This window comes from Adiantum capillus-veneris, chromosome 15, assembly GCF_014529385.1.
Source record: "Adiantum capillus-veneris isolate H3 chromosome 15, ASM1452938v2, whole genome shotgun sequence".
In the NCBI taxonomy this organism is placed as follows: Eukaryota; Viridiplantae; Streptophyta; class Polypodiopsida; order Polypodiales; family Pteridaceae; genus Adiantum; species Adiantum capillus-veneris.
In genome coordinates this window covers 148,603,918-148,628,968 of record NC_140945.1, presented here as the reverse complement: position 1 = coordinate 148,628,968, position 25,051 = coordinate 148,603,918, and the positions used below count along the sequence as shown (strand labels likewise).

The following is a 25,051-nucleotide window of genomic DNA, read 5'->3' as shown; positions in this document are numbered from 1 at the left end:
AATGGAAGCTACCACCTTATGGAGGCTGATGGAAAACTTCATAAAACCAGGGTAAATGGTTGACGACTTAAACCTTATTTTCTTCGATTTGACCAGGCTCCACCTATTGACATTCAAGATGAGGACACACCATCAGCCGCCACCTCCGACGATAATGATCAAACAGATGAGCTAGAGACATGAATGCCTCTAGCCAAAAGGGGAGGGCTAATGATGGGGGCTTTTCACAAGCCAAGCTCCCATACCCCTCTTCTCTCGTCCCCACCCCATGAAAACCCCCTCTTAGAGAGGGAGTGATAAAAGACATTGGAAAAAGTAAGAAAAAATAAAGTATGATTATGTAAATATATGAGAAAGGTAAAATAGGCCACCTCATGCATGCGGGGCAGCCCATCCCCACCTTGCCTCCTTTTTCTTCACTGTTGCCCCGCCGTGTGTCCCTTTTCCTCTCCTCCACTCAAAAGGTCAACCCCCTCTCTCTTCCCCTTGTCCTTTCTCCTTTCTCTCTCCCCTCAAGCTACCCCACCTCTCACCAATAATGCATTCTAACTCACCAATAATGCACCCTAACTCACATGCAACTTACCCTATCTTCCAAAATAGTATACCCCACCCCCCCTTTCTCTCTCATATCATATCCCATGACCCAAATACCCCCCCCTCTCTCTAAAGGGCGCCATGTCTCTTGTCTTGTAGCTAAATAACCTCCCCCACACTCACACACACTCAGTTTCACTAAAAAAGGTTCCCATAGACCCATCCCCACCCGGTGGTTACCTGATTTTTCTTGTGTTCACACACATCTGCACACAGATTCACCTCTGAACACACTCCTCTCTCTCCCCTCTTGTAATTACTTTATTCTCCATGTCACCTCTCACTTTTTTTCATCAACCCATCTCTCTCTTAGTCTCTCTCTCATGAGACTGCTGTTCTGGCACATATACACACAGCCAGACAAGTGGGGCCCACAGTCACATGGCCTATGTAGATAATGATTTCTTCATTTCTAAATTCTAGAATTTCTCCCCCCCCTCCTCCCCTATATAAAGAGGGGTCACCATCACACAAAAACACACAACATCACCAAAGAACACACTATGCACTGTGTGTGCCTAGTGCGCACACACACACACACCCACACCACCATCACCGCAATCACCATGCTTGTCTTGAGCATGACCTCTACACCCTTGGCTATGGAAGATGAAGGGCAACTAAATGAAGGATGATGGCCATAATCCTCGTGCGAGTCTTCGCCATCAACTCCCACCTATCCGCCATGTGCTCTACCACTCTCTCCCTTCTCATTCCCCTACCCTATGCTCCCCGTTTCATCGCCTAATTCTCTAAATAAAGCTTAAGGTTTTGTGAGTATGTTTTCTTGCAATGTTTTGCCCATGTGAGGTGTGCGGAACCGCCACCTAGTCTTGTGTTTTGGAGTGAGCTTGTGTATGTGTGAAGGGTGTGCGGATTCGCCATCCTTTTGTGTTCCCTAAGTACTAAGCCGCTATACCCCCTCCCTCACTCTCTCTCTCTCTCTCTCTCTCACTTGATCTCATTCCCTTTCCTTTTCATCATTACTCCCAAGCATCCATCTCTCTTGGATGAAAACTTTGTTATGGTGGTGTGTTGTTTGCGTCCTAGCCGCTGAAGCTAGGTGGTGCCCCCTGTTTGCTTTACCATGACAGGCTCGAGGCGCGCCATTCGGTCCCCGGTGTTTTAGAGGCCGTCGGGGTTCGGGGTTCGCTTTGCTCCCGTCAACGGTAGCAAAGGTGGTTGCACTGGATCACGGTCAAATGGTTGCACCATATTCCTGAAAACTTCCCCAATCGGAAAAGACGGCTGAGAAGGTTGCCAGTTGGAAGCTCTTGTACTTTCTGATGCCGGAGGAGGAGGTACCACCTGGGCTATCAGAGGGGGTAACATGTAGTTCAAAAATTGTTGAAAACTTTGCAGCATCGGAAGATTTTGCTGAGGATGCCGCGAAAGAATGTCGTGGAGTTCGTTGAGCGGAAACTGCAAATATTCTGTTGAATCCATAAATTCCATGTCTTGGGTTCTTTATGGCTTATGCCCTATAAGATAGAGCAATGAAGACGGGAGTGCGCCCGATGCACGATGAAGTAAGGGTGGGAGTGGCTAATAAGTCCGTGGTTGGGACCCGAAGATACTTCAAGTAAAATTTCAATAGCTCTGTCTGCTCTTTTGTAGGACCGGTATGCTTTCAGAAAAGCACAGGTCGGGACCCGAAGATAGTTCAAGTAACATTCCAATAGCTCTGTCTGCCCTTTTTTCAGGACCGGTATGCTTTCAAAAAAGCACACGCCTGATGCTCTGATACCACTGTCACAAGACCAGCACCACGTGCCAATAGAAAAGAACAAATTGAACAGACTTTTAGCACTTCAATAACAACTGAACTGAGAGAGAGAGAGAGAGAGAGAGAGAGAGAGAGAGAGAGAGACGACACGCGACACGGAGTGGCGGAATTCCACCCCAGAGAGTATTGGCTCCAAACCTTGGCGCCCCTTTCGGTATCTCTTTATATTGCATCAACACACTACAAGCCGGTACTCCAAACTCTGCACCTTCTCCAAGAAGCATGCCAGAGAATGAGCCCATGGCCTCATATTTAAAGGCCCTAGGCCCCAAAAGCAGTTTACATGAAAAGCCTTCAAAACTCAAATGCTTTTGGTCCAAAAGAAATGCCAAAAAGCTGCCAACGCAGGATCAGTTTTTGCATGTGTGTGTCTGAGAGTCCTGCTTTATTTTAATCCCTTTATGTCACTGGGGCCCCATCGGACGAGGTCCCCATAAGTTGGTAGGACTTCTTCTTCTACTGTTTGTTTTTCTTAGGGTTTAGGCCCCTTGGCCGCGATCTGCAAGTTGGCTCCATTCTTTAGGGCTTCAACACGTCAGCAGTTTGTCACACACATTGTTGAGTCTCAGCCGCACGCAGAGCAATGGTGTATTGGGGGAGACTTCAACATGCTGGAGGACCCCTCTGACAGGATTGGAGGTAGCCATGCTATTGTACATGGGGCTGAGTTGGCAGCTTGGGAGCGTCTATGGAAGACCTTGAGGATTTCGGATGTTTGGCAGCATCCAAGATTTGTGAGGCCCCCAGACAGCTTGTCCTTCTCTCACTCGGACCGCAGAGTAGGAGGAGTGAATCTATCACGGATAGATCGCTTCTATGCCAATGACCACATCTGTGACATGGGTGAATCTGTTTGCATTCTGGCAGGGACTTCTTTCTCCGGCCATGCACTAGTGATTCTCACTGTGACTGACAAACAGAGGAGGGGGAGCACGATGTTGCGCATCCCTGAGAGGATCTTGTTGGACTCAAAGCTTAGAGAGAGAGTGATGGCACTTTGGACAAAGGGCTTGGACACGCAGGACTCTCCTGCCGGTAGAGGGGCCTTTGGACTTGCTGAGCTTAGTCGCTTCTTCCTCTAGGAGTCTGCGGCTCGCTTGGCTGCAGCCAGGGAGGAGGAGATGCATCTCCGACGGGGCGTTGCTTCCTTGGCGAGGATGCAAGAGCATCATACAAACAGTCCTTGGGTGGAGGAGCAGTTACAGTAGGCTCGACAGGAGTTGGCCAGCATTGAGGAGCGGCGTCATGAGTTTGCCTTCCATCCACAGGCATCTCAAAGGACCCAGGTGGGAGACAAAGTGGCTGGGAACTTCTTTGAGACGGTGGGGCCCCGCCATGTGCACACCAATGTTTGCCAGTTGTGGAGACCCGACGGGTCAATTGCTTCAGAGCCTGAGGATATGCATGCAGTTGCTTTTACGAGTTTTGGGCATCAGGGGGAGGACTTGCGTCTTGGATTCTGACCCTGCAGATCCTGTCTCAGGGGGAGGAATTCCGTCTTGGATTCTGACCCTGCAGATCTTGAGACAGGCCACTGGCAGCTTTGGGCTTAGGAGAGCTGCCCTCTGGCACGAGTGCAGTGAGACCCTAGAGAGTGGTTCTGGAGAGACCCTTCCTCTTCAGCAGATCACCCTGGAATCCCATTCTTTCAGTACACAGTTTGACTGGGGCGTCACACACTGGCAGCGCGGAGAGAGGCTCGTCGTCATGCAGCACTTCATTGGCAGGAGGAGGGTCTTACCACTGAGTTCCTCTCAGGTTTTTGGGAGCGGTTATGGGACTCCAGGCAGCCGAGGAGAGTCACTTTGTTCCAATGGCTTGTTGTACACAGAGCTACAGCACTTGGGAGTTGGCTAGTACACAGTGGCTTTTCGCGGCAGCCTGTGCAGCTTGTGGTCATCCTTTAGAGAGTCAGTGACGCTGTCTGTAGGACTGCCCCATGGCACAACAAGTTTGGCTTCGGGTTCTTCGGCTGATGCCAGCTCTTTCCACAGCTCGACAGTACACTTGGGGTGCTGCAGCCTAGTCCACTCTTACCGGCCCTGCACTCCAATTTGAGTTGGCTTCCACCAACAGGATGATAGAGATCCAGGGGGGTCGACCTACACTTCAGCTGGCCACAGAGCTTACCCCTCAGGAGTGGTGCAGTGAGAGAGAGGTGTGTTGGGAGCTCATTTGTGGCCTGACACTCTGGTTCATTTGGCGGGCCTGCTGCTTCCGCATCTTCGAGGCTCGCCCTATTCCACCGACAGAGACTGTTCGTGATTTTTGGTTGGAGCTGATCCACACTCTCAGGGGCCAGTTTGAGAGACTCCAAGGCAGTTCCGACCGCATGCGGGAGCGCAGAGAGGCTTTCCTACAACTCTGGCGCCCAGTTCCCTTCTTCAGGCACTACCGTCCACCTGTGTGGCTTTTTCCTCCTCCAATCTCGTGATTTAGCCCCCATTGTACATATTCTGTTTTTTCATTGGGAGAGTCTCCCCTTGCTGTTGACATAGATCTCTCTAGAGGTGATTGTAGCCCTATGGGCAGTTTTATTAACTAATGGAAGGATCTTTTTCTCAGAAAAAGAAAAATGTAGAACTCGGAACCAAGGGCGGGAGATAGTCTAGTGTTCATGTAAGGTTGTGCATAAAATAATCGGAATACGAAGTATGCTACATTTATTAAATTAGCATCCATGTTGAGCCTTACCATGGCTAGCTCAAGTCCTCCTCCTAAAGCAAAGCCTTCAATGGCTGCAACTACTGGCTTTTCGCAAGCTGTAAGACAGTCAGCGTAAAAGACTATAATACAGTGAAAAATATATTAGTCATAAACACCAACAAACTGCAGATACCTTCTATAACATTGTTGAAAAGGTTGCGGGGGGCTATTATGGACTTTTCACTCTCGTCTTCTGCTTTCAAATGAAAAGAGCTTAGAATTCATTGAATATATGCAAAACATAATCTGCGTTTATGTGACAAGAGTGCTCTAACAGTAAACAGGCTAACTTTTCATGCAAAAATTCCAGCTGACTCGGCTCTACGGTGAGAATTAGTCAACCAAGGGACTATGCACCTCCACAGGGGCTCCAACCTCACATTCTTACCCTTTCCAATTTTGCATGCTGTTTGTTGGTATATGGATGTATCCCTCTCTTTGAAGAAGGAAAAGACAGATAAAAGCTTACACCCCTTTCAAGTCATCAACTTTACAAAGACACTGATGCAACGATATAACTAACTGTAGAAGACATGGAAGTATTGATCGAAAATGTCCATTCAATCTATTATTACCTGCATTTTGCTTCTTTTGAAAATTTCTGATATCAGCCCCTCCACAAAACTTTCCATCAGCTCCTGTAAAGTTATTCAATGACAATTTTCTCAAGTATCAGTAAACAATTCAATTGGGACTTGCAAAGGCATTATAGAACCTAAATGCACAGAGCATTCTTTTGGGGGGGGAAAAATGTCTATTTAAGTTTCCTTTAAGGCCATAATGGAATTCTAGACAAAGCTATGCACAAAACATCTTACAACAAGGGACACAGTAGATATATACTTAAATGAAGTGTTTAAGGTTGAAAAGAGAGGATGCAGGGATATATCTCTTAATGTCTTGAAATGAAGAGTCCGATATCTCTTATGCGCTCATCATTAAACATTCTATAATAAAGAAGCATTCCTAGCTGATGACTTAATCCCGCTAGGAAAGATCAAAGATCTCTGATTTCCATACTCCGCAATGAGGAGCCGTACAAGTAATGAAGGTGCTCAAACGACTCTGCATTGCAAATTCATCATAATATTCTAACACCAGTGATAGTTCAGTGGAATGTACCTGTTATGACAATGGCTTTGATATCATTTCTTTCTTGTGCTTCTTTGAAACATTTGTATAACCCATTATGAACTGCAAAACAATCAAATTGCACCATTTTCAAAAACATTGTCAGGAAAATGGATCCACCTATAGTGTGTTCCACCAAGATGGCGCATGTGGATAAAGAGAGGTTAGGTCAAACTTAATGATTAAAACCCATTACTGAGCCTCTTCAACATTTCATTGTGATAGCCTTCCCCACTTTTAAATAATTAAATAAAGGAATGCACACAAAAGACTGAACAGACATACATATAATCCCTGTCGCCATAAAAAACGCCTGTCATGAGTACCCACAATTCAGTGTATTGAAATGGACCACTTTTCAAGGTGGATAAGTGATACTATGACAAGAAGTTACAAATCCATCGAACCTTACTCACAAATCATATCAACATCAAAACTTAGTCTGCACATTTGACCCAACCGGTACTGAACAGTTGAGCATCTTTGCCACCTTCAGCACTGGAGAAAAATGAATTAAGACCTTGTAACTAAGAATCGCTCAGAGTCCACATCTACTTGACCATCTCTCATATGTAATTTTATGGAAGATACTTGGCCATCTTCCACAAGTTGTAGCGTAAACAAATACAAAATAATGTGAAAATTTGTTTATCACTCATGTTACAGATATAAAAGAGCGCATGCGTTCATTTTGTTCATTTTTTTCATTAAGTAACTCTGATCATGCAATGATGCAATTATTGCGTTCAGCCTTTCCAATTTAGTAATTCTTTAATGCCTTACAGAATGCTCCTGCAAGAACCATTATAAGCGAAAACATCAAGGATGAAAAGCATTAGGGGCAGTATTTCTAAGAAAAGAGTCTCATTTTAGGAGGCATTAAAATACCCAGAAAGTCCAAAGATAATCATTGCTGCAAGAGAGAGTTACAATCAATGCTCATTTATGCACATGCGCTTGAGTCCCGAGACAATTTATCATGAGCAGAAGCTCAAATGCCTAGAAATGTGGTTGGTCTTATTCATAAGTTACCACTAAAAAGTGCAATGCATGTGAGGAGATTTGTCACTACCACTTCAGCTTTCTTCTAAACACAGCTTGAGTGCCCCCACTCATTAGCCACAACACCGTAAACTTCAGAAATTTGTGCAACCAATCTTTTGAAAATTCTACAAACTCAGAACAGCAGTATGTAGAAGCCTCAGTTAAAACAGCTACCTGCATTGGATAAAGAATTCACTGGAGGGTTGTTGATTGTCATTATGGCCACTTTATCCCCTCCTACCTCCATCATAACTGTTTTAATAGCCATTGCACAAAGCCTTTTGCAAACTGGGATCTGTTAGCGAAGAAAAAACAGTCAAAATCAGGACATCTCCAGAGATATATGAAAGAAAACCTACTCATCCAGACTACAAGTCCATGAGCATCTAAGACTTAGTCATCTGTGAGAGTAATTAATAAGCCCATCCAACAGGGCCAGCACTCTTGAAGAGAAGTCTGCTAGAGACCGCACACATATGCGCACGCGCACACACCCCTTTTTTTTGGTGAAACTACATTTCCATTCATCACAACAATGTACAAGACAAGACCACCCAAAAAGGGTGAAGCCACTACAAAAACCAAGAAACAATCATAGAAGATCTCAAACTGCTGAAGTGAAATGTCTTCCAGAGGAAAACAATCATGAAGAGACTGGAGGAGCTGAGCACAAAATTATGGGTAGGGCATAGCTGAATAACTGCTGCGACGACGAAAGGCCTGCTTAAGTTGGTTGCATGTATGATAAATAGCCCAAAGATATTGTCTCAGCATATTGCCAGCAACAGAAACATAAGGAAGAAGCAATGTGTTGACGTGCCAGAAAGACTCCAATAGGGAGTGAGACAGCACCAAAAGAAAATCTTTATTTAAATCGCAATTTGCACTTCCAAGCCTTTTGTAGAATACCTTTTTGTTGGTATATAAGGTCGGGGAATGAGCAAGCAATATGCATTGGATTACCATGCTCTAAAACCAGGAAATGAGCAAGCGATATAAAGCATGCACTAGCACAAAGAACACCTAACAATCAACAATCGCATTCACATCTTAGTCCTCATTGAGACCTTAGATACAAACTGAGATCACAATTAATTATTTATCACATCTAAGCCGCCACATGTAGATGCAAGTTCATGAGAAACCTACCTCACCCTCGCCAAGCACAGCCACAAGACAGCCCTCACTCCCTAACACCTTTCCCTAGGAGAAACTAGGACCGACTAGACGAATCCAGAGAGATTCCTGAACTTTAGCACCCCCTCTCAGCTCTTGGAAAGGAAGTCGGACAAGGAAGTTGGAGTGAGCAATCTGCAACTGTAAAGAAAGGGTTTCACGGACGAGGATATCTGCTACAGATCTTTGAGGGCGAATAGTACCTGGCTAGAAAACCATCCAACCGCTACCCTCGAAAGACATCCGGGAAGTACAATGCTGTTTGTTGAAAGTAAATCCAGCTCTACCAAGAATTTCCTCAACTCAACCGACTCAAAAGTCTCACAACCAGCATCTACACAAAGTACTGCTTCTGACTGCTCTAAGAGATTGCATCAAAACTGAGGATAAAGGCATAAGCTACTAGTATCCGGATTATTTCCCAACTCTAAAGTGATCCACTGTCACGTGCGCACTCCACTTGCGCTACATGGACATGCTTCTGCTACAGTCTAGCATGAGTCTTAGCTTAGGACCTAGCCTAGCACTTTGTGAGCCTCTAGCAGAACCCGCATGTCCAGACCGGTCATAGTTGCATTAGTTCCCCAGGACATAAATATTGTTGAATTTTTGAAAGAACTACAATGCTTTCTTTCAATTTTTCACTCCCGAAAAAGTGAAAAATTTAATTGTAGATCCAGCACCCTTGAAGTATTTGGCTGATTTGGTACAAATGCTGGAGGTGGATAATTGGTGTAGCAGGCCACGGACAGGACATTGACAGCAATTGCAGGTAGCCTTGGGTTCACACTGGGTGGACTCTTGCTTGGGCAGTGACACATGGCAGACAGAGGGAATGGTGGTCTAGAGGACACTGTGGCCAATTTACCGCCACCACATTTCAGAAATAGGTGTAGCTGGACTGTCAAAGATATTTGTGTCAGCCGTTGGCTGCCCTTTATGGTTGTTTATATGCTCAGTTGGTTTTATGCATTGGGGACGTTTCATGAGTCATTGAGTGTAGAGTCTTGTGTTCAGTCTAGCACTTGCACACCCGCACTCTGCCAGAACAGTTGGAGCCACGACACTCCCACTGTACCCTTGAGTCCTGGGCTCGGAGCTAAGTGTGCTACCAGCCAGAGTCTGTATTGGTCTATGAGTATAGTCGAGCTTCCATTGATTTGGAGTCTTCTGTTGTGTCATTTGAGTACAATTTTGCTTTGTTCCCTTGCTCTATAGTGTCGTTCTGTGTTTAGCACAACATAGATTACCTGCTATAGGTGCTCTCGTTTTTGGCCCGCCCGATGGGATCTCAAATGAAGTCTAACTCCGTTGAGCGTACATGGTCAAGGAGCTAGCTGGTTTAGTCTCATCTACTCATCTAGATTGGTCTGGTCTAGCTTGGTCTAGTCCAGCTTCGCCTTTGTTCAACTTGGTCTAGCTGGTCTTTACCTTCATCCAACTTGGTCTAGTTTGGTCTACTCCACTCTCGCCCTCTTCCAATAGCTACCTTGGTCTAGTCGAGTTCACTTTGGCCTTAGTCCACCTTGGTCTAGTTTGGTCTAGTCCTCTTCCAGCTAGCTTGCTCTAGTCGAGTCGAGTCTCACTTGGTCGAGTCGAGTCTCATCCAGTGGATCTAGACTCTCCTACAAGTTCAACAGTCTTCGTGCCCAGAGGGTGGGTTGGTCTATGGGTGGGTTGGTCTATTGCTACTGCATGACACATACAAGGCAGTCTAAAGATCAATCAAGCCCCCTACGGAGTCCTTTCACGAGCATGACTCTAGACGAAGTTGAAGCATTAAAGGAGCCACAGAAGTCTTTGTGTCGCTTTTGGCACGGCCCAAAGAAGCAAGTGTTGCAGACCTTTATGAAGTTCACGTACCGCACGACCCACACATCAGAGTGGGCCGGCGAAGAGTCCCTTCCAGGATTCCGGATGCTATTGGCGATCTCCCTCGACGCCATACATTTCGGTACCTGTACCTCACTTTGAAAAGGAGGGGATGTCACGTGATACATCCAACCCTACGTGTCCATGGACAAGCTACAGCACAGTCAGTCTAGATTAGCAAGTGTTCTGGCACTTTTTGTGAGTCTGTTCGCAGACCGTGCATGACCAAGCACTTAGTGTAGATGCATATCCTCTGGTTGCACACAGCATGATCATAAGCATTCCCATCAGAATCCTTCAGGGGAATTTTCCAGTGCATTTGACCTATTTTCCCTATTTTTGACATTTTTCACTTATTAATTTAAGTGACTTTTGTTGGGAACTGAGTAGGGCAATTTGGGTAAGATAATATATAAGCAAACCTAGGCTAGCACTATTTGGCAGAAGAGCAAGGAGAACACAAGCCACACGCAACAGGTTCCCCCTCTCTCTCAAGCAAGATCCCCCCCTTGGTGGCGTTTTTCCTCCAAGCAAGAACCCTCAGCACCTTTTTCATCCACAGCATCATCGCCATAGACTTCTATCCCCTGGCTTTTTCATCCACAGCATCATCGCCACAGGTTCCCCCTTTGCTGGCGTTTTTCAGCAGACCATATCGCCCACTTACCTGGCATTTTCAGCAATGCATAGGTTCAGCAAATCAGTGACAAAGCCTCAGAAATTCAGCAAGTAAAGACCTGCCAGATCAGCGTTTTTGGAGCACTTCAAAGGCCCGCAAATCTGCATTTTTTAGGGCAGCCGAAGATACGAAGAACCTGCAGCAAAACAACGTTTTTCCTTGCGTTTTTGGTAGCAGCAGATTTCAGCCCATTGACGTTTTTAGACAGCAGATTAAGCGCATCAGTATTCAGCCTTAGAGTCGGTCTCGTCATCCCCGTCGTCGACATAGACATAGCCTAAACTTGCATCAGTTCTCATCCATCCACTTGTACGAGTTTGTGCAATCAATAGTAGACCACTCTTGCCACCGAGAGTGGGCCTTCGGAGGAGGGTTTTACAACGTCTCTGGTGTCGTATTCTCTTCTCTTGCTATCTAGGACTCCCGGGTGAATTGTCGCTTGTAATCCACGGAAGTGGAGAGATCTGGGCTGGGCTCTTGGATGGAGGAGCCTGCGGCGGACAAGTCCGGGGATTCTAGGACTCCCGGGTGAATTGTCGATTGTAATCCACGGAAGTGGAGAGATCTGGGCTGGGCTCTTGGATGGAGGAGCCTGCGGCGGACAAGTCCGGGGATTCTGCAAACCAAAAACGCTACGGCTGATTTGAAGTCTTCTGCAAAAACGCTAGGGCTTTTGCTGGTTCTGTTGTTGTCAAATGTCTTGCAAATGAAAAACGCTAGGCTGATCTGTGGTTCTACTATCGCCGGGAATCTGCCAGTGCAAAAACACTGGCTGATCTGGGTTCTTGATGCTACACGGCCAACAAAGGCATGAGTGTTATTGATTATGTATTGATTGCACATGAGGCATCCCATATTGTAAGTAATTTTACAATTGAGAAGAGGTCACCCAATTCGGACCACACCCCAATCCATGTATGGCTACAAGTTCCCACTCAAAAAGCACAAAAATAGCCCCATGCCCGATCATGGACATACAAAATGCAAGTGGACAAGAAAAGAATGTATATAGACAATGCACTTGCTCATATACCCATGCCATCACACATTGAACAAGCATGGCCAATTTTCAAACAAGCTCTATGTGACGCCGTGGAACAAACAATGGGAAAAACGCATCGGCGAGGAAACCATGTTAAAGGGCTACCGCACACATAACCCATGGTTTGATGAAGAGTGTAAGTATGTAAAAAAACAATTGCGGGCACTGTCAACGACGAACACGGAATGGGAAACTCTATCAAAAGACTACACAAATCTCAAGAGGCGGAAAAGAAGAAACTATGAGCTACACATGGAGACGCAAGCCATAGCAAACTTCAAGAAAAATCCCAAAAAAGAATGGCTGCAAATAAAAGGACGAAGACATGATATTATGGGGAACATAAGCCCAGATGACATGTACATGTATGTGGAACAACTATATGTACATAATAATGCGGAAGAAATGCCACACATGCAAACCGATCTCCATGCCCAAGACCACTTTGATTTTGAAACGGTTAAAAAAGGCATACAAAAACTTGCAAATGGGAAAGCTCCGGACATACTATACTTGAACTCAAAAATGCTTAAATGGTCAGGTATGAGAGCCAGAGCGTGGATACATAGAATGCTAAACCAAGCCATTGTTCAAGGGCTGCCCGAGGATTGGCAAAAAAACTGGATCAAAGCACTTTACAAAAAAGGGGATGTAAATCGGCCTACCAACTATCGTACCATATGGTAGGATCTTGCATGGCAAAGCTTTTGGGAAGCATCTTAGAACAAAGCATAAGCACATGGGCGGAGACAAATGGAAAACGAGCAAAAGAACAAGCAGGTTTCCGACCAAAACATAGCACCATTGATCACCTTGTTTCACTCAGGGTATCAATGGAAGAGAGTCGGCTAAAAGGAAAAACATTATACTGTTGCTTTGTAGATTTCACCAAAGCCTTTGACACGGTCCCGAGAATGGGTATATGGAAAAGGATGGAATGCATAGAAGTACCGATGCATCTCAGAAGTGCGGTAGCACATCTCTATGACAGAGTCATATGTCAACTAAAAACGCACGAAGGGCTGTCCAAAGCTTTCTCAAGCAACATGGGGGTTCAAACAAGGATGCCCTCTCTCCTCTACTCTTTTTGGACTGTGCATTGATCAAATAGAAAGCTTCCTCCCTCAACTAGAAGGGGATGAACCAGCCATCGGGATGCTTACACTTCTCATGCTCATCTATGCAGACGATGTGGCTCTTTTCGCCCATGACATTACAGCTCTACAAAAATTGGTCGATGCTTTACATGCTTTTTGTGAAAATGTGGGTCTATCAATCAATGTAGACAAAACAAAGTTCATGATTGTAAAGACTCGTAAGATGGATATCCACGCCCCCGTCATGTATCAAGGGAAACAAATTGAGAAAGTCGACAGTTTCAAGTAGTTGGGGATTGACATTCCGTGCAACTATGCTTGGGGACAATGTGCACATAATAGAATTGACATCGGCCATGCCAAGTACTATCAATTTGAAAACATGTGCACACAAGGGAGCATAAAAATATGGGAGATAAAAGCGACCATTTTTGAGACATGCGTGGTGCAAGCCATCCTCTACGGAGTGGAAATCTGAGGAGCAAGCATTTCAGCCCACACATGGAATGAAATTGAAAAAATTCAGAAAAAGTTTCTATGTAGACACATGAGAGTCAATAAGACGACACCATACTCCGTGCTACTCTTGGAGACAGGCAAGAGACCACTAGAAATGAAAGCATTGAAAAGAATGTACACGTATATCATGAAGGTCAAAGCGATGCCTACTACTCGAATCCCCCACATTGCATGGGAAACGGGATGTGCGCCACAAAAGACAAAGAAAAGCAAATTTCTGCATCGAGCCTCATACAGGACATTAAGAAATGGTTCGCTAAATGGAATGTAGAGGCATATGTGGACATGCTTATTGAGGAGGGCAAGGAGGGAGAACACATGCTGAATTTTGACATTGCATTACTAAATAGCCTCCACACCAAGTGGAAGACAACGCAACACCGCTCGAAATTTGAATACTACTGCAAGCATGTCAATACAAAGTATTGGGCAGGCTATAGAACAAACCCAAGGGAAGCCCAGGCCCACATACGAACACCCATGCCCCACATGGCACGAAGAGCCATTTCTTTGATGCGCACAAGGTCACATATGCTCAAAATAGAAACAAAGGGCTAGCTGAAAATTGATGCTTTAAACGGATATGCACATCATGTACAATGCAAGCTCCCGAAGATGAAGCACATGTGACATTGGAATGCCTTGAATATGCTCACATCCGAGCTAATTTTCAACCACTCCTAAGCGGTTGTTCTACCTTTGCGGATCTATTATCCAAGACAAACCCCTCCCCTACAGCTCTCGGAACATACCTCACCCGCATACTTGAGCATCGAAAGACACTCATAGGAACACAAAAAGAGAACAACACACACCATACACCCCTGTGAGGGGAGACTATGTATCACTTTGAGGTCCCATGGGTCATTTCTGGCCCCCTGCGGACGTTAATACCAAATCAAATCAAATCAAATCTCGCTCTATTTCTCTCTATATCCTCTGGCTTCAGTATTTAGTGATAAATTCTATTTATCATAGTAAATTCTATATTGCTATGCGTTCCCATTTGTGAAAATAGTTGCACTTGTAGTGGAACAAGCCTTTTTCTTCTTAGCCTCTTTTGCCTTCAATTTTGGGCACTACTTGATCAAGCGATCATTAGCTTTGCAGTAATGGCAACTCGTCTTCTTTTTGCCCTTTTCACCAAATTTTTCCAGAGAAAGTGCTGCTAATAGAAGCATTAGGACTCGCAAAAAAACCATGAGAAGTGGCTACATTGCTGTTAGCAATTTTTCTTTTGAACAGCAATAAAGGCATGTTCAACTGCACGTTGTTTAGCCCTGTTTTTTCTGGAAAGTGACCCTTGCAATAGCAATGTGCATAATGCATCAAACTTGACAACTTCAAGATTTCCTTGGGTCATAAGTCTTTAAGTACTAGCAAAAGTCTGGTAAGAATCTCGCAAAGCATCAAGAACATTCTGCACAAGGGAATTGTCAAAAATGACTTCACCGGCAGAAATAAGTTGCTAATTGATATCCTTGATACCAGCAAGGAAAGTGTCCATTTCATCTTCCTCATGCATAATCTTCGACTCCAGCTCTTTACGTAACAATGGTATTTTAGCGTCATTGCGACTTGCATAAAGATCAGCCAGAATATTGTCAAAGTCGACGATGCGGAAGTGTAGAGACCAAGGGGAGAGAGAGAGAGAGAGAGAGAGAGAGAGAGAGAGAGAGAGAGAGAGAGCTTTATTAACGTCTACTAGAGGCCGAACTCGACCTATGAGACAAAATCGATGTACAACTGTCAATGCCCTCTGGGTGACCAAAAAAAGGACAAAATATAACATGAAATAAAATAAAATAGGATTGAACTAGAAGGATAGGAGTGATGAGTGGAGTGGGGTGGGAGATGGAGCACTAACACTAAGGGTATGTGAAATATATGAGCAGGGGTATACAAGAATGCAATGCAAACTAACTAGCTCCATCCAGTCCCATAATGAGGATGTAATATGTGATACATAGGCGATGGCGAAGTAAAAAACCCCTGTAGCATGATCTCCGGATGTAGATTTAAATGAGCGATCTGCTCCTGGATACGGCGCTGATGACGAGCCCGAATCTCTATAATCTCCCTCTCATATAGTACAAGTGTCTGGTAACCAGATGCTCTCGGTCTCCGTCTGGCTCGGAGGTCCTCAGCTCGCTGAAGGGTAACCCCCTCCTGTGTCGGCATATGCACTATAGTAGATCTCTGAAAGAAGTCAGTGAGTTGGAGCTGCCGTCTCTCCCTCCCTGTAATAGGATCCTGTAGTAGCATCTCCCTATGACGATGTATCTCCGTCAAGAACTCGCCCAATTGGCGCTGGTCTGTAGACTCCATGATCTGGCGTAGTGTGGGGTGTCTACTGAACAAGGAAGTGTATCTGTCTCTGATGTCACTGTATGCTCTGCACCTGCATACGTAATGCTCCTCGCTCTCAACCTCCTCCTCACATAGTCTGCAGATCCTCTCTGCTCTAATGACCCGTGCCACTCTGCCTGCCTCAATCTCAAGCTGGTGTGATGATACTCCTAGCTGGCCAATCGCCACTCGGGCACTGTGGGGCATGTATACATCCATATATCTGGGCCTCTGGATAAACCCATCCTCAGAGATGCTCAAAAAGGAGTCTCTGTAGTATAGCATCTTCGTGGGCAGGGGCTGGTGGGGTGTGATCCAGGTCCGTGTCGTGTATCGCTGTAATAGGTCCGGTCTCATAACTCTGTTCCTCTCACCATGTGAGAGTTGTATATGTGGGGCATCTGGATCGTACTGTGTTGGGTTGAAGGCCTAAATAACCCCTTTTTGTACATTTTTATACTTTGTCCAGGTTCATATTGAACCTGGACATATTTTTTAAAGGTCACTTATAATAAAAGTGGAAAAACCCAAAACTCACTTATTGAGTTTTCCCCAAAAACGTGAGCTCTCTCTCTCTCCCTCTTCTTCTGCTAGCGCTTCCTCTCCTGCTGCTCTTCGCCTCCCCTGTCTATACACACTGCACTTCCTCGCGTGCTCTTTCACTTGCACACACCGCCGCGCGCTCATCAACTGGTATCAGAGCCCGATTAGGGTTTGCCCCCAAACCTGCAAACGCTGCATTTCAGCCAAGAAGGTCAACTTTATCGCGAGATTTTGCAATTTCGTCGCCAAAGGACTCGTCCCCGGACACTAGAGAGCTCCCGGCAACCCAAATTGACCTAAAACAGGCTGAAATTAGGTCAAAAACAGGAAATTACAGGTTATGACAGCGAAAATACATGTTTTGCAAATGATGTATTAAGGTGTGGGAATACTTTTGCTAAGTCCCCGCTACCCGAAAACCTTGAAATTGCCGAAAAACAAGCCCTAAAATAGGTGTTTTAGGCAAATTTCAGATTTACGCAAGTTTTTGCAAGTGTTTTTATGGTGCGATTACATTCGGGAAAGTGCAAATTGATGCAATCTACGCACATTTGACAAATTTTGTCGATGTATGACCATTTGTGGCTCAATTTCATGCAATTTTGATGCTACAAATTGGGGCTTTTGTGCTTACATGCTTCTAAAGGCTGTGTATTAGCCTTATGCATGTCTTCTGAAGCTAAAAACATCTAAATTCGTTGTTTTCGAGCACAAATTCGCTCGCTGAAATTTCCTGCGCATAAATTTCAGAAATTGAATTTTGTGCCCAAAACGTCCTATTTTGCCCCAAATTGCTCCTGTGACCATTTGGAGCTGTAGTGCACATCTCTGTGAGGCTATACTCCAATTTTTGCGCATTTTGCCCAAAAATTCAGCGTATTATCCCTCTTATTTCGTGCAACTATGGCCTCATCTTCTTCGGATGTGAAGAACCTCTTCAAGATTAGGAGGTTTGATGGTATAGGTTTTGATCTTTGGAAAGACAGGATTCAGAGAATCCTATTTCTTAAGGATTGCGAAGGGGCACTTGAACAGGTGAAGCCACAGAATATGACAGATGAAGCATGGGTTAGCATGAACAGGAAAACCGTTACATACATTAAAATGGCCATGACAGATGAGACCGTCATTGATGTGAAAGGTCTCACAACTGCTTTTGATGTGTGGGAGAAGTTAAAACTTAAAGGGAATGTATGAAAATACAACGCCTGTCAACCCAGATGCACTTGATGCGAAAACTTGTTGGCATGCAACTAGATGAGTCCAAGAGCGCGGCAGAGAACTTCTCATTGTTCGCAGGTACTTTGTCGCAGTTACAGGATTCTGGCTTGCCCCCTTTTGATGATAAGTTGAAAGCTATCTTCTTGCTTATGACCTTACCTGAGTCATGGGAAACTTTGGTGGTTTCGTTGTCCAATAACCCCAATTTGACCTTTGATGGTGTTAGGGGTTCTATCTTGAATGAAGAAATCAGGAGGAAAGCAAGTGGAGAGGGAGGCAACTCTGCCAACATGGTTAGAGGCAGGACAGAAAAGAAGAATGCTTATGCACAAAGGAGTAAGAGTAAGAGTAAAGAAAGGGGAAATGCAAGCAAAGGCAAGGGTGATGTGACTTGCTATCAATGTGGCAGGAAAGGTCACAAGAAACCCGATTGCATGTACTATAACGCTGAGTTAGAAAGAAAAAAGAATGGCGGAGACAAAAAGAAAGTGAAGAAGGAAGTCAAGGCAGATGCACAGGATAGCTCAAAGGACAAAGAGAAGGCCAATGTGGCTTCTAGTGTCGTGATTGAGGAGCTGTCAGATGTAGAGGACATCTTGTGTGCCACTTTGTCAGATGATGATGCTTATGACTTTGATGCCTCTCTAAATGTTCATTCATAGGACATGCAGATCACCAAGAGTGATCTTATTGATGCTTTATTGACTGTCAATGATGCATTGTCCCAGACTTGGATTGTTGATTCCGGTGCTTCATTTCATGTGACTCCTATCAAGGAGTGTTTCTCTACTTTTGATACGGGCAAGAGTGGCCATGTATACCTTGGAAACAATCATGCATGTTCCATTGAGGGTATTGGCACTGTGCATCTCTCCATAGATGGCACAAATGAGCTTGTCTTGCATGATGTTCGATATGTGCCGAGAATCAAGAAGAGTCTGCTCTCTGTTGGTCAAATGGATATGCATGGTTACAGCATCTTGTTTGAGAGAGGGTCATGGAAAATGACTAAAGGCTCAAGGCTGATTGTAAAGGGCACAAAGAAAGGGACACTTTACTGCATGCATGGAAAGGCCGTGTTGGGCAAGTTTATTGCATTGGCTGAAGTTAACTCTCACATGGAGTTGTGGCACAAGAGGCTTGGCCGTATGAGCCAAAAGGGCCTTTCTAAGCTTTGTACTTTGAACAAGCTTGATGTTAAAGGCACAAAGCTTGATTTTTGTAATGAATGTCAATATGGCAAGCAAGTAAAGCGTTCTTATTGCTCTGGTGTCTCTCGTAAATCTTGTGTGCTTGATCTTGTACATTCTGATGTATGTAGCATGCCTACTAAGTCTATGGGTGGTGCATGTTATTTTGTCTCCTTTGTTGATGATCATTCTAGGAAAATTTGGGTTTATTTGCTTAAGTCTAAGGATGAAGCCTTTGCTGCGTTTAAGAGATTTCATGCATTTGTGACCACCCAAACTGGTAGAAAGCTAAAATACTTGCGTACAGACAATGGGGAGGAGTACACAAGTGCTGAATATAACAAGTTTTGTGAAAATTTGGGCATTAAGAGGGAGCTTACTGTGCCATACAGTCCCTCTTCTAATGGTGTGGCTGAAAGATTCAATAGGACACTTTGTGAGAGGGTGAGATGCATGCATGCTGTCCACAGCTAATCTTTCTCATGGATTTTGGGGAGAAGCTTTGAAAACTGCAGTGCATATATACAATCGATCCCCTCACATGTCTTTGAAAGGTGACATCCCTGAAGAGGTTTGGTCTGGCAAGCCTGCCACTTACGCATTTTTGGTTGCGAAGCTTTTGTGCATGTTAGACCTGAGTTGAGGAGTAAACTAGATGCGAAGTCCATTAAAGGCCTCTTCATGGGATATGGTGAAGAAGGCGAAATGGGTTACAGGATTTGGTTACCTCAGCTCAAAAGGGTTGTACGCAGCCGGGATGTTGTTTTTAATGAGGCAAGGCTGCTTCAAAACATTTGTGCCTCAAAGCATGACCATAAAAGGGTGAAATTTCAGCATGACCAACCACCTGTTAGGCCTATTTTTGACCCTCAGAATGCACCACAAATGGCTGAAAATGTAGATGATCCAGTGGTGTTTGAGCCAGATGATGTTGGACAGCAAATTGAGGCTCCTGAAGGGCATTTGCAGCCAAGAAACAATGCTGAAAATGGTGCTGAAAATGATGTACAGCAGCCCATTGTTGATGATTTGGTAGTGCCACCTGATGTAAACCCATTGCCGGATAATGTGGATCATTGGGTGAGGCGGTCTACTCGTCAAAGACAGCCTGTGATTCGATATGACCCCTCTTTGCATTACATTATGTTGACAGATGAGGGAGAGCCTCTTACGTATAAAGAGGCAAAGACATGTGAGCACAACGACAAGTGGGACCTTGCTATGCACGAAGAGATTAAAGCTTTGCATGCTAATCATGCTTTGGATTTGGTTGAATTGCCCAAAGGAAGGAAGGCTATTCCTAACAAATGGGTGTATAAAATCAAGACTGTTGATGCAAAACCCAAGTATAAGGCAAGGCTTGTGGCAAAGGGATATGTTCAAACCAAGGGCATAGACTTTCGAGAAGTGTTCTCTCTTGTTGTGAAGATGACCACTTTGCGTGTATTGTTTGCCATTGTGACTGCTCTTGATTTGGAAATGGACCAAATGGATGTACATACCGCTTTCTTGCATGGTGATGTGGAAGAAGAGCTTTACATGAAGCAACCTGAGGGTTTTGTTATCCCTGGCAAGGAACATTTGGTATGTATGCTCAATAGAAGCTTGTATGGGCTGAAACAATCATGTAGACAGTGGTACAAGAAGTTTGATCGCTTCATGCTTAAACATGGTTACAAAAGAAGCCATGCAGACCATTGTTTGTATACCAAACGTGATGAGGATGGCAGCCCTGTCATTCTTGTGCTCTATGTAGACGATATGTTGATAGCTGCAAAGAAAAGAAGCACTGTTGATGCTCTTAAAGGGCAGCTGAAATCTGCGTTTTCAATGAAAGACCTTGGGGCAGCTGAACATATACTTGGAGTGCGTGTTACACGGCAAAGAGACAAGCGCCTATTGTATTTGTCGCAAGAAAAGTACATTGAAAAGGTGCTAGACAGATTTAACATGGCTGAAGCAAAGCCTCTTGGTGTGCCATTACAGCCATATGTCAAGATCTCCAAGGATGATTGTCCCAAGTCAAAGGAAGAAGCCAATGACATGCAAAGTGTGCCTTATGCTTCAGCTTGTGGTTCACTTATGTATGCTATGGTTGCTACTAGGCCTGACATAGCCCATGCAGTGGGAGTTGTGAGCCTAGCTAATCCAGGCAGGTTGCATTGGGATGCAGTGAAGTCCATTATGAGGTACTTGAAAGGGACTAAAAACAAATGCCTCTGCTATGGTAAAGGACCAATGGAGTTGAAGGGATTTTGTGACTCTGACATGGCAGGTGATGTGGATACACGGAAATCCACAAGTGGCTATGTATTTACTCTTGCGGGAGGTGCTGTTTCATGGTGTTCTAGATTGCAAAAGATTGTTGCATTGTCTACGACAGAGACTGAATATATTTCAGGCACTGAGGCTTCCAAAGAAGCTATTTGGTTAGCACGCCCATACAGTGAGTTTGGTTTGCCTACCAAGGCACCTATGCTTGGTTGTGATAGCCAGAGCGCCATATGTCTGGCAAAGAACGCCATGTTTCATGCACGCACAAAGCATATTGATGTGCGGTATCACTTCATACGAGAAGTGCTAGAGGATGGCCTTATTACATTGGTTAAGGTCCATACATCACAAAATCCAGCCGATGCTCTCACTAAGTGCTTACCCAAAGCACAACATCATCTATGCATAGAGATGGTGGAAGTCACGTAGCTTAAAGGCGCCATTTATGCCTTTAAGTGGGAGGTTGTTGGGTTAAAGGCCTAAATAACCCCTTTTTGTACATTTTTATACTTTGTCCAGGTTCAATATGAACTTGGACACATTTTTTTAAGGTCACTTATAATAAAAGTGGGAAAACCCAAAACTCACTTATTGAGTTTTCCCCAAAAACGTGAGCTCTCTCTCTCTCCCTCTTCTTCTGCTAGCGCTTCCTCTCCTGCTGCTCTTCGCCTCCCCTCTCTGCACACACACTGCACTTCCTCGCGTGCTCTTTCACTTGCACACACCACTGCGCGCTCATCGTACTGAAGAGGTGGTCAGTGGTCTATGTCCCACCCACATCGATTCAATAACTGTATCATCTGTGCATACCATGATCCTATGTCACCATCCTCCGCTAGCTGTCTAGATGCCTCAAAAGCTTTGCGAGATAGTCTATCAGGGTCCATATCTCGTACTCGATGAATAAAGCAGACCACCGGGAAGAGAGCCTCTACTAGCATGGGCGGGGCAGCAAACTCTGCTATGATAATGTCATGTGGTACTGAACGTTTACTGCGAATCACCCGTGAGAACATCAAGATCTGTGGTCTCTCAATCTGTGTCTAAAAGGAAGTAGAGAGCCCAGGTGCCCAAACTGCCGCTGCATACATCAATGCTGGTGTGACCAAAGTATCAAAAAGCCACCCCTTTGTGCGGGGTTCCTGAAAGTGTGCCTGATGACACTGTCGCTCAAGCATGGCCAGAGCAGCATATCCTCGTGTTAATCTATCCCTCGCTGCTCGTCATAGAGAAGCGTCCCGCTGTGCTAGCAAATGTGATACCCAAGTATACATATGAATCCACCACCTCAGTCTGGCCTCCTGTAAGGGTGAAGATCGCATGTCGTCTAATGTGTCCAGATGTGTGAAATATCATAACCTTGGTTTTCCCAAGGTTCACTGACAGCCCTCTCTGTGTAGAGAAATCATCTAGAGCCTGTAGGTGTAACTCGAGTCCCGCCTATGACTCAGACACTAGAATGATGTCATCAGCATATAGCATAACATGGACAAGTGTACCTGAGAGAGAGAGAGAGAGAGAGAGAGAGAGAGAGAGAGAGTCTCCTGAACCAATCAACCTTGGCAATGAATAACTGAATGTGTGTACAATGGAGGCAAGGGGTTGCTTATATAGCAAACCCAATAAATTGCCCTACCCAAGATTTTGACAAATAAGTAAAATAAATACCTAAAAGCCAAACTAAATAATGGGATCACATTGGGCAGTTCACTTGAGATGCCTAAACTTGAACACCCTCTATGCAGCTCATAGTGGACATCAATAGTGAGACCAAGTCGATGAAGAAGCTACCATGGACACCCCAATAGTGGCCACCAACTGGATACACCTCGGTGTTGCTCTCCTCAACTTTGTACCTGAAAGTAATGCCATCTTGAGCATCGGTTGCCTTTGTAGAAACTTTGAACTATAGACCATACTTGTGAAGTGCAGCGGAAGTGAATGTTGAACTTTGCTCAAGATGAGTGCTCCGAACTGTACGCAAGGGTTCCTTTTACTTATGGAAGGGAGAGCCTTCCGTTCCTTTAGTGAGAGAGTGTGAATGATCACAAACAAAGTGGTAAACATTGTGAATGAAGGTGCTAAGACTGAGAGATAGAGAGAGAAGAATACGACACTAGAATGTTGTCAAACCCTCCTCTGAAGGCCCCACTCTCTATGGCGAGAGCGGTCTACTATTGATTGCACAAATCTCTACAATGCAATGGACTTGGCGACGATGTCGACGACGATGAGGACGACAACGAGACGGGCTGAAAATTGAAAACGCTAAGGGCTGAAATCTGCAAATCTTTATTTGCTGAATTCTAACTCTATGTCGGTGACGTGATATGACCGTGCGGCGAGGATCTGCTGCGGGAAGGTGAGATCTGCAAGGTTCGGGACTTGTTCTGCGGTATCTCTATGCTGAAAACTGAAAACGCTGATCTATCTGCGGGTTCTGTCGCGAAGAAACTGCAAAACGCTGAGGCTGAATTGCTGTCCAAAAACACTAGGCTGATTTGGGTCCTGCTGCAAAAACGCTAGGTGATCTGCTGAGTATCTGTTGTCGCCAGGTTGATCTGCAAGTTGCAAAACGCTGGGCTGATCTAAACTTGAGAAAAACACTGGTTCTATTGGCTGAAAACGCTATGTTGATGCCGGGGGGGTCTTGCTGAGAAGGTGCACTGTTGAACACAAGGTTCCTACTGCCTCTTCTGCCAAAAAGTACTAGCTCTGAGTTTTCTTATAAACTTGCTTATCAAATTGCCCTACCCAGTTTCCCAACAAAAGTCACTTAATAATAATAAGTGAAAAATGGCTAAAATAGGAAACATAGGTCTATGCACTGTAAAAATGCTCCTTATGGGTTTTGACTATAATCTGATGATCATGATGTGTGCAACAGAGGATATGCATCTACTGTAAGTGCCTGGACATGCATGGTCTGCGAACAGACTCACAAATGTGCCACAACACTTCCTAAACTAGGCTGATTGAACCCTTGTCATGAAGTAGCTTGTCCACGTACACATAGGGTTAGATGTGCACGTGACAACACCTCCTTTTCAAAGTGAGGTACTGGTACCGAATTGTATGGCGTCGAGGGAGGTCGCCAACAGCGTCTCGAATCCTGGGAAGGACTCTTCGCCGGCCCACTCTGATGCGTGAGTCATGCAATACTTAAACTTCATAAAGGTCTACAACGCTTGCTTCTCTGGGCCGCGCCGAAAGCGACACAAAGTCATCAGTGGCTCCTTAAATGTTTCAACTTTGTCTATAGTCATGCGTCTACCTTCTTCAAAAATCTCCAAGGATGAAAATTCATGAAACCACTTCCAACACAAAAACATGAACATACACATTCCATGTAAAGTGACTGGAAAAATTCTAGTCTTTTGAAAAGACTCTGCATGCAATGTAGATGAACATAGAGACGGAGTGCCAACCCGTTCATCAAATGCACGCAAACAATGGATTTGAAACTTGTCTTTCTGATCTAAATCTATCAATTGTGGCAAATCACAATGGAAATGCCAATGCTTGATGCTCAATCCTTCTTGTGCTCTTTCTCATACTGTGTCATGCCAAGGAAGACACATGGAATGTGAATTCCTTAAATGCAAACATTCCATCTTTTCATGAGTAATCCGCATACATCCGTGCTCATTAATGAGTGAATCGTGTTCATCGTACAATATGGCATGCCTATGAAAAGGGATCACATAAAGACACTGACTAAAATACAAGAAAGCATCACGAATGAAACACTCGAACAATGCGTGCTGACTAATCATTCGAACACAGACTACTTCCTCTCGGGGTTCTTTGGACCTCGACTCGAGA

General features: G+C 44.8%; 1 protein-coding gene across 2 annotated transcripts in view; it reads right to left on the bottom strand.

Moving 5' to 3' along the window:
- LOC147441655 (peroxisomal fatty acid beta-oxidation multifunctional protein MFP2-like) overlaps nucleotides 1-25,051 on the bottom strand; it is a 100,940-nt gene that overhangs the window by 59,485 nt on the left and 16,404 nt on the right. For both annotated transcript variants that reach the window (XR_015184333.1, XM_086483209.1), the window contains exons 2-6: nucleotides 7,439-7,559; nucleotides 6,212-6,283; nucleotides 5,665-5,727; nucleotides 5,223-5,282; nucleotides 5,078-5,145 (exon numbers count right to left, since the gene is read on the bottom strand). Coding sequence is in view for 1 of the 2 variants with exons in the window: in XM_086483209.1 (XP_086339335.1) it covers nucleotides 5,078-5,145; nucleotides 5,223-5,282; nucleotides 5,665-5,727; nucleotides 6,212-6,283; nucleotides 7,439-7,532 (357 nt within the window). In the remaining variant the exon portion in view is untranslated. The remainder of the gene's footprint in view (nucleotides 1-5,077; nucleotides 5,146-5,222; nucleotides 5,283-5,664; nucleotides 5,728-6,211; nucleotides 6,284-7,438; nucleotides 7,560-25,051) is intronic.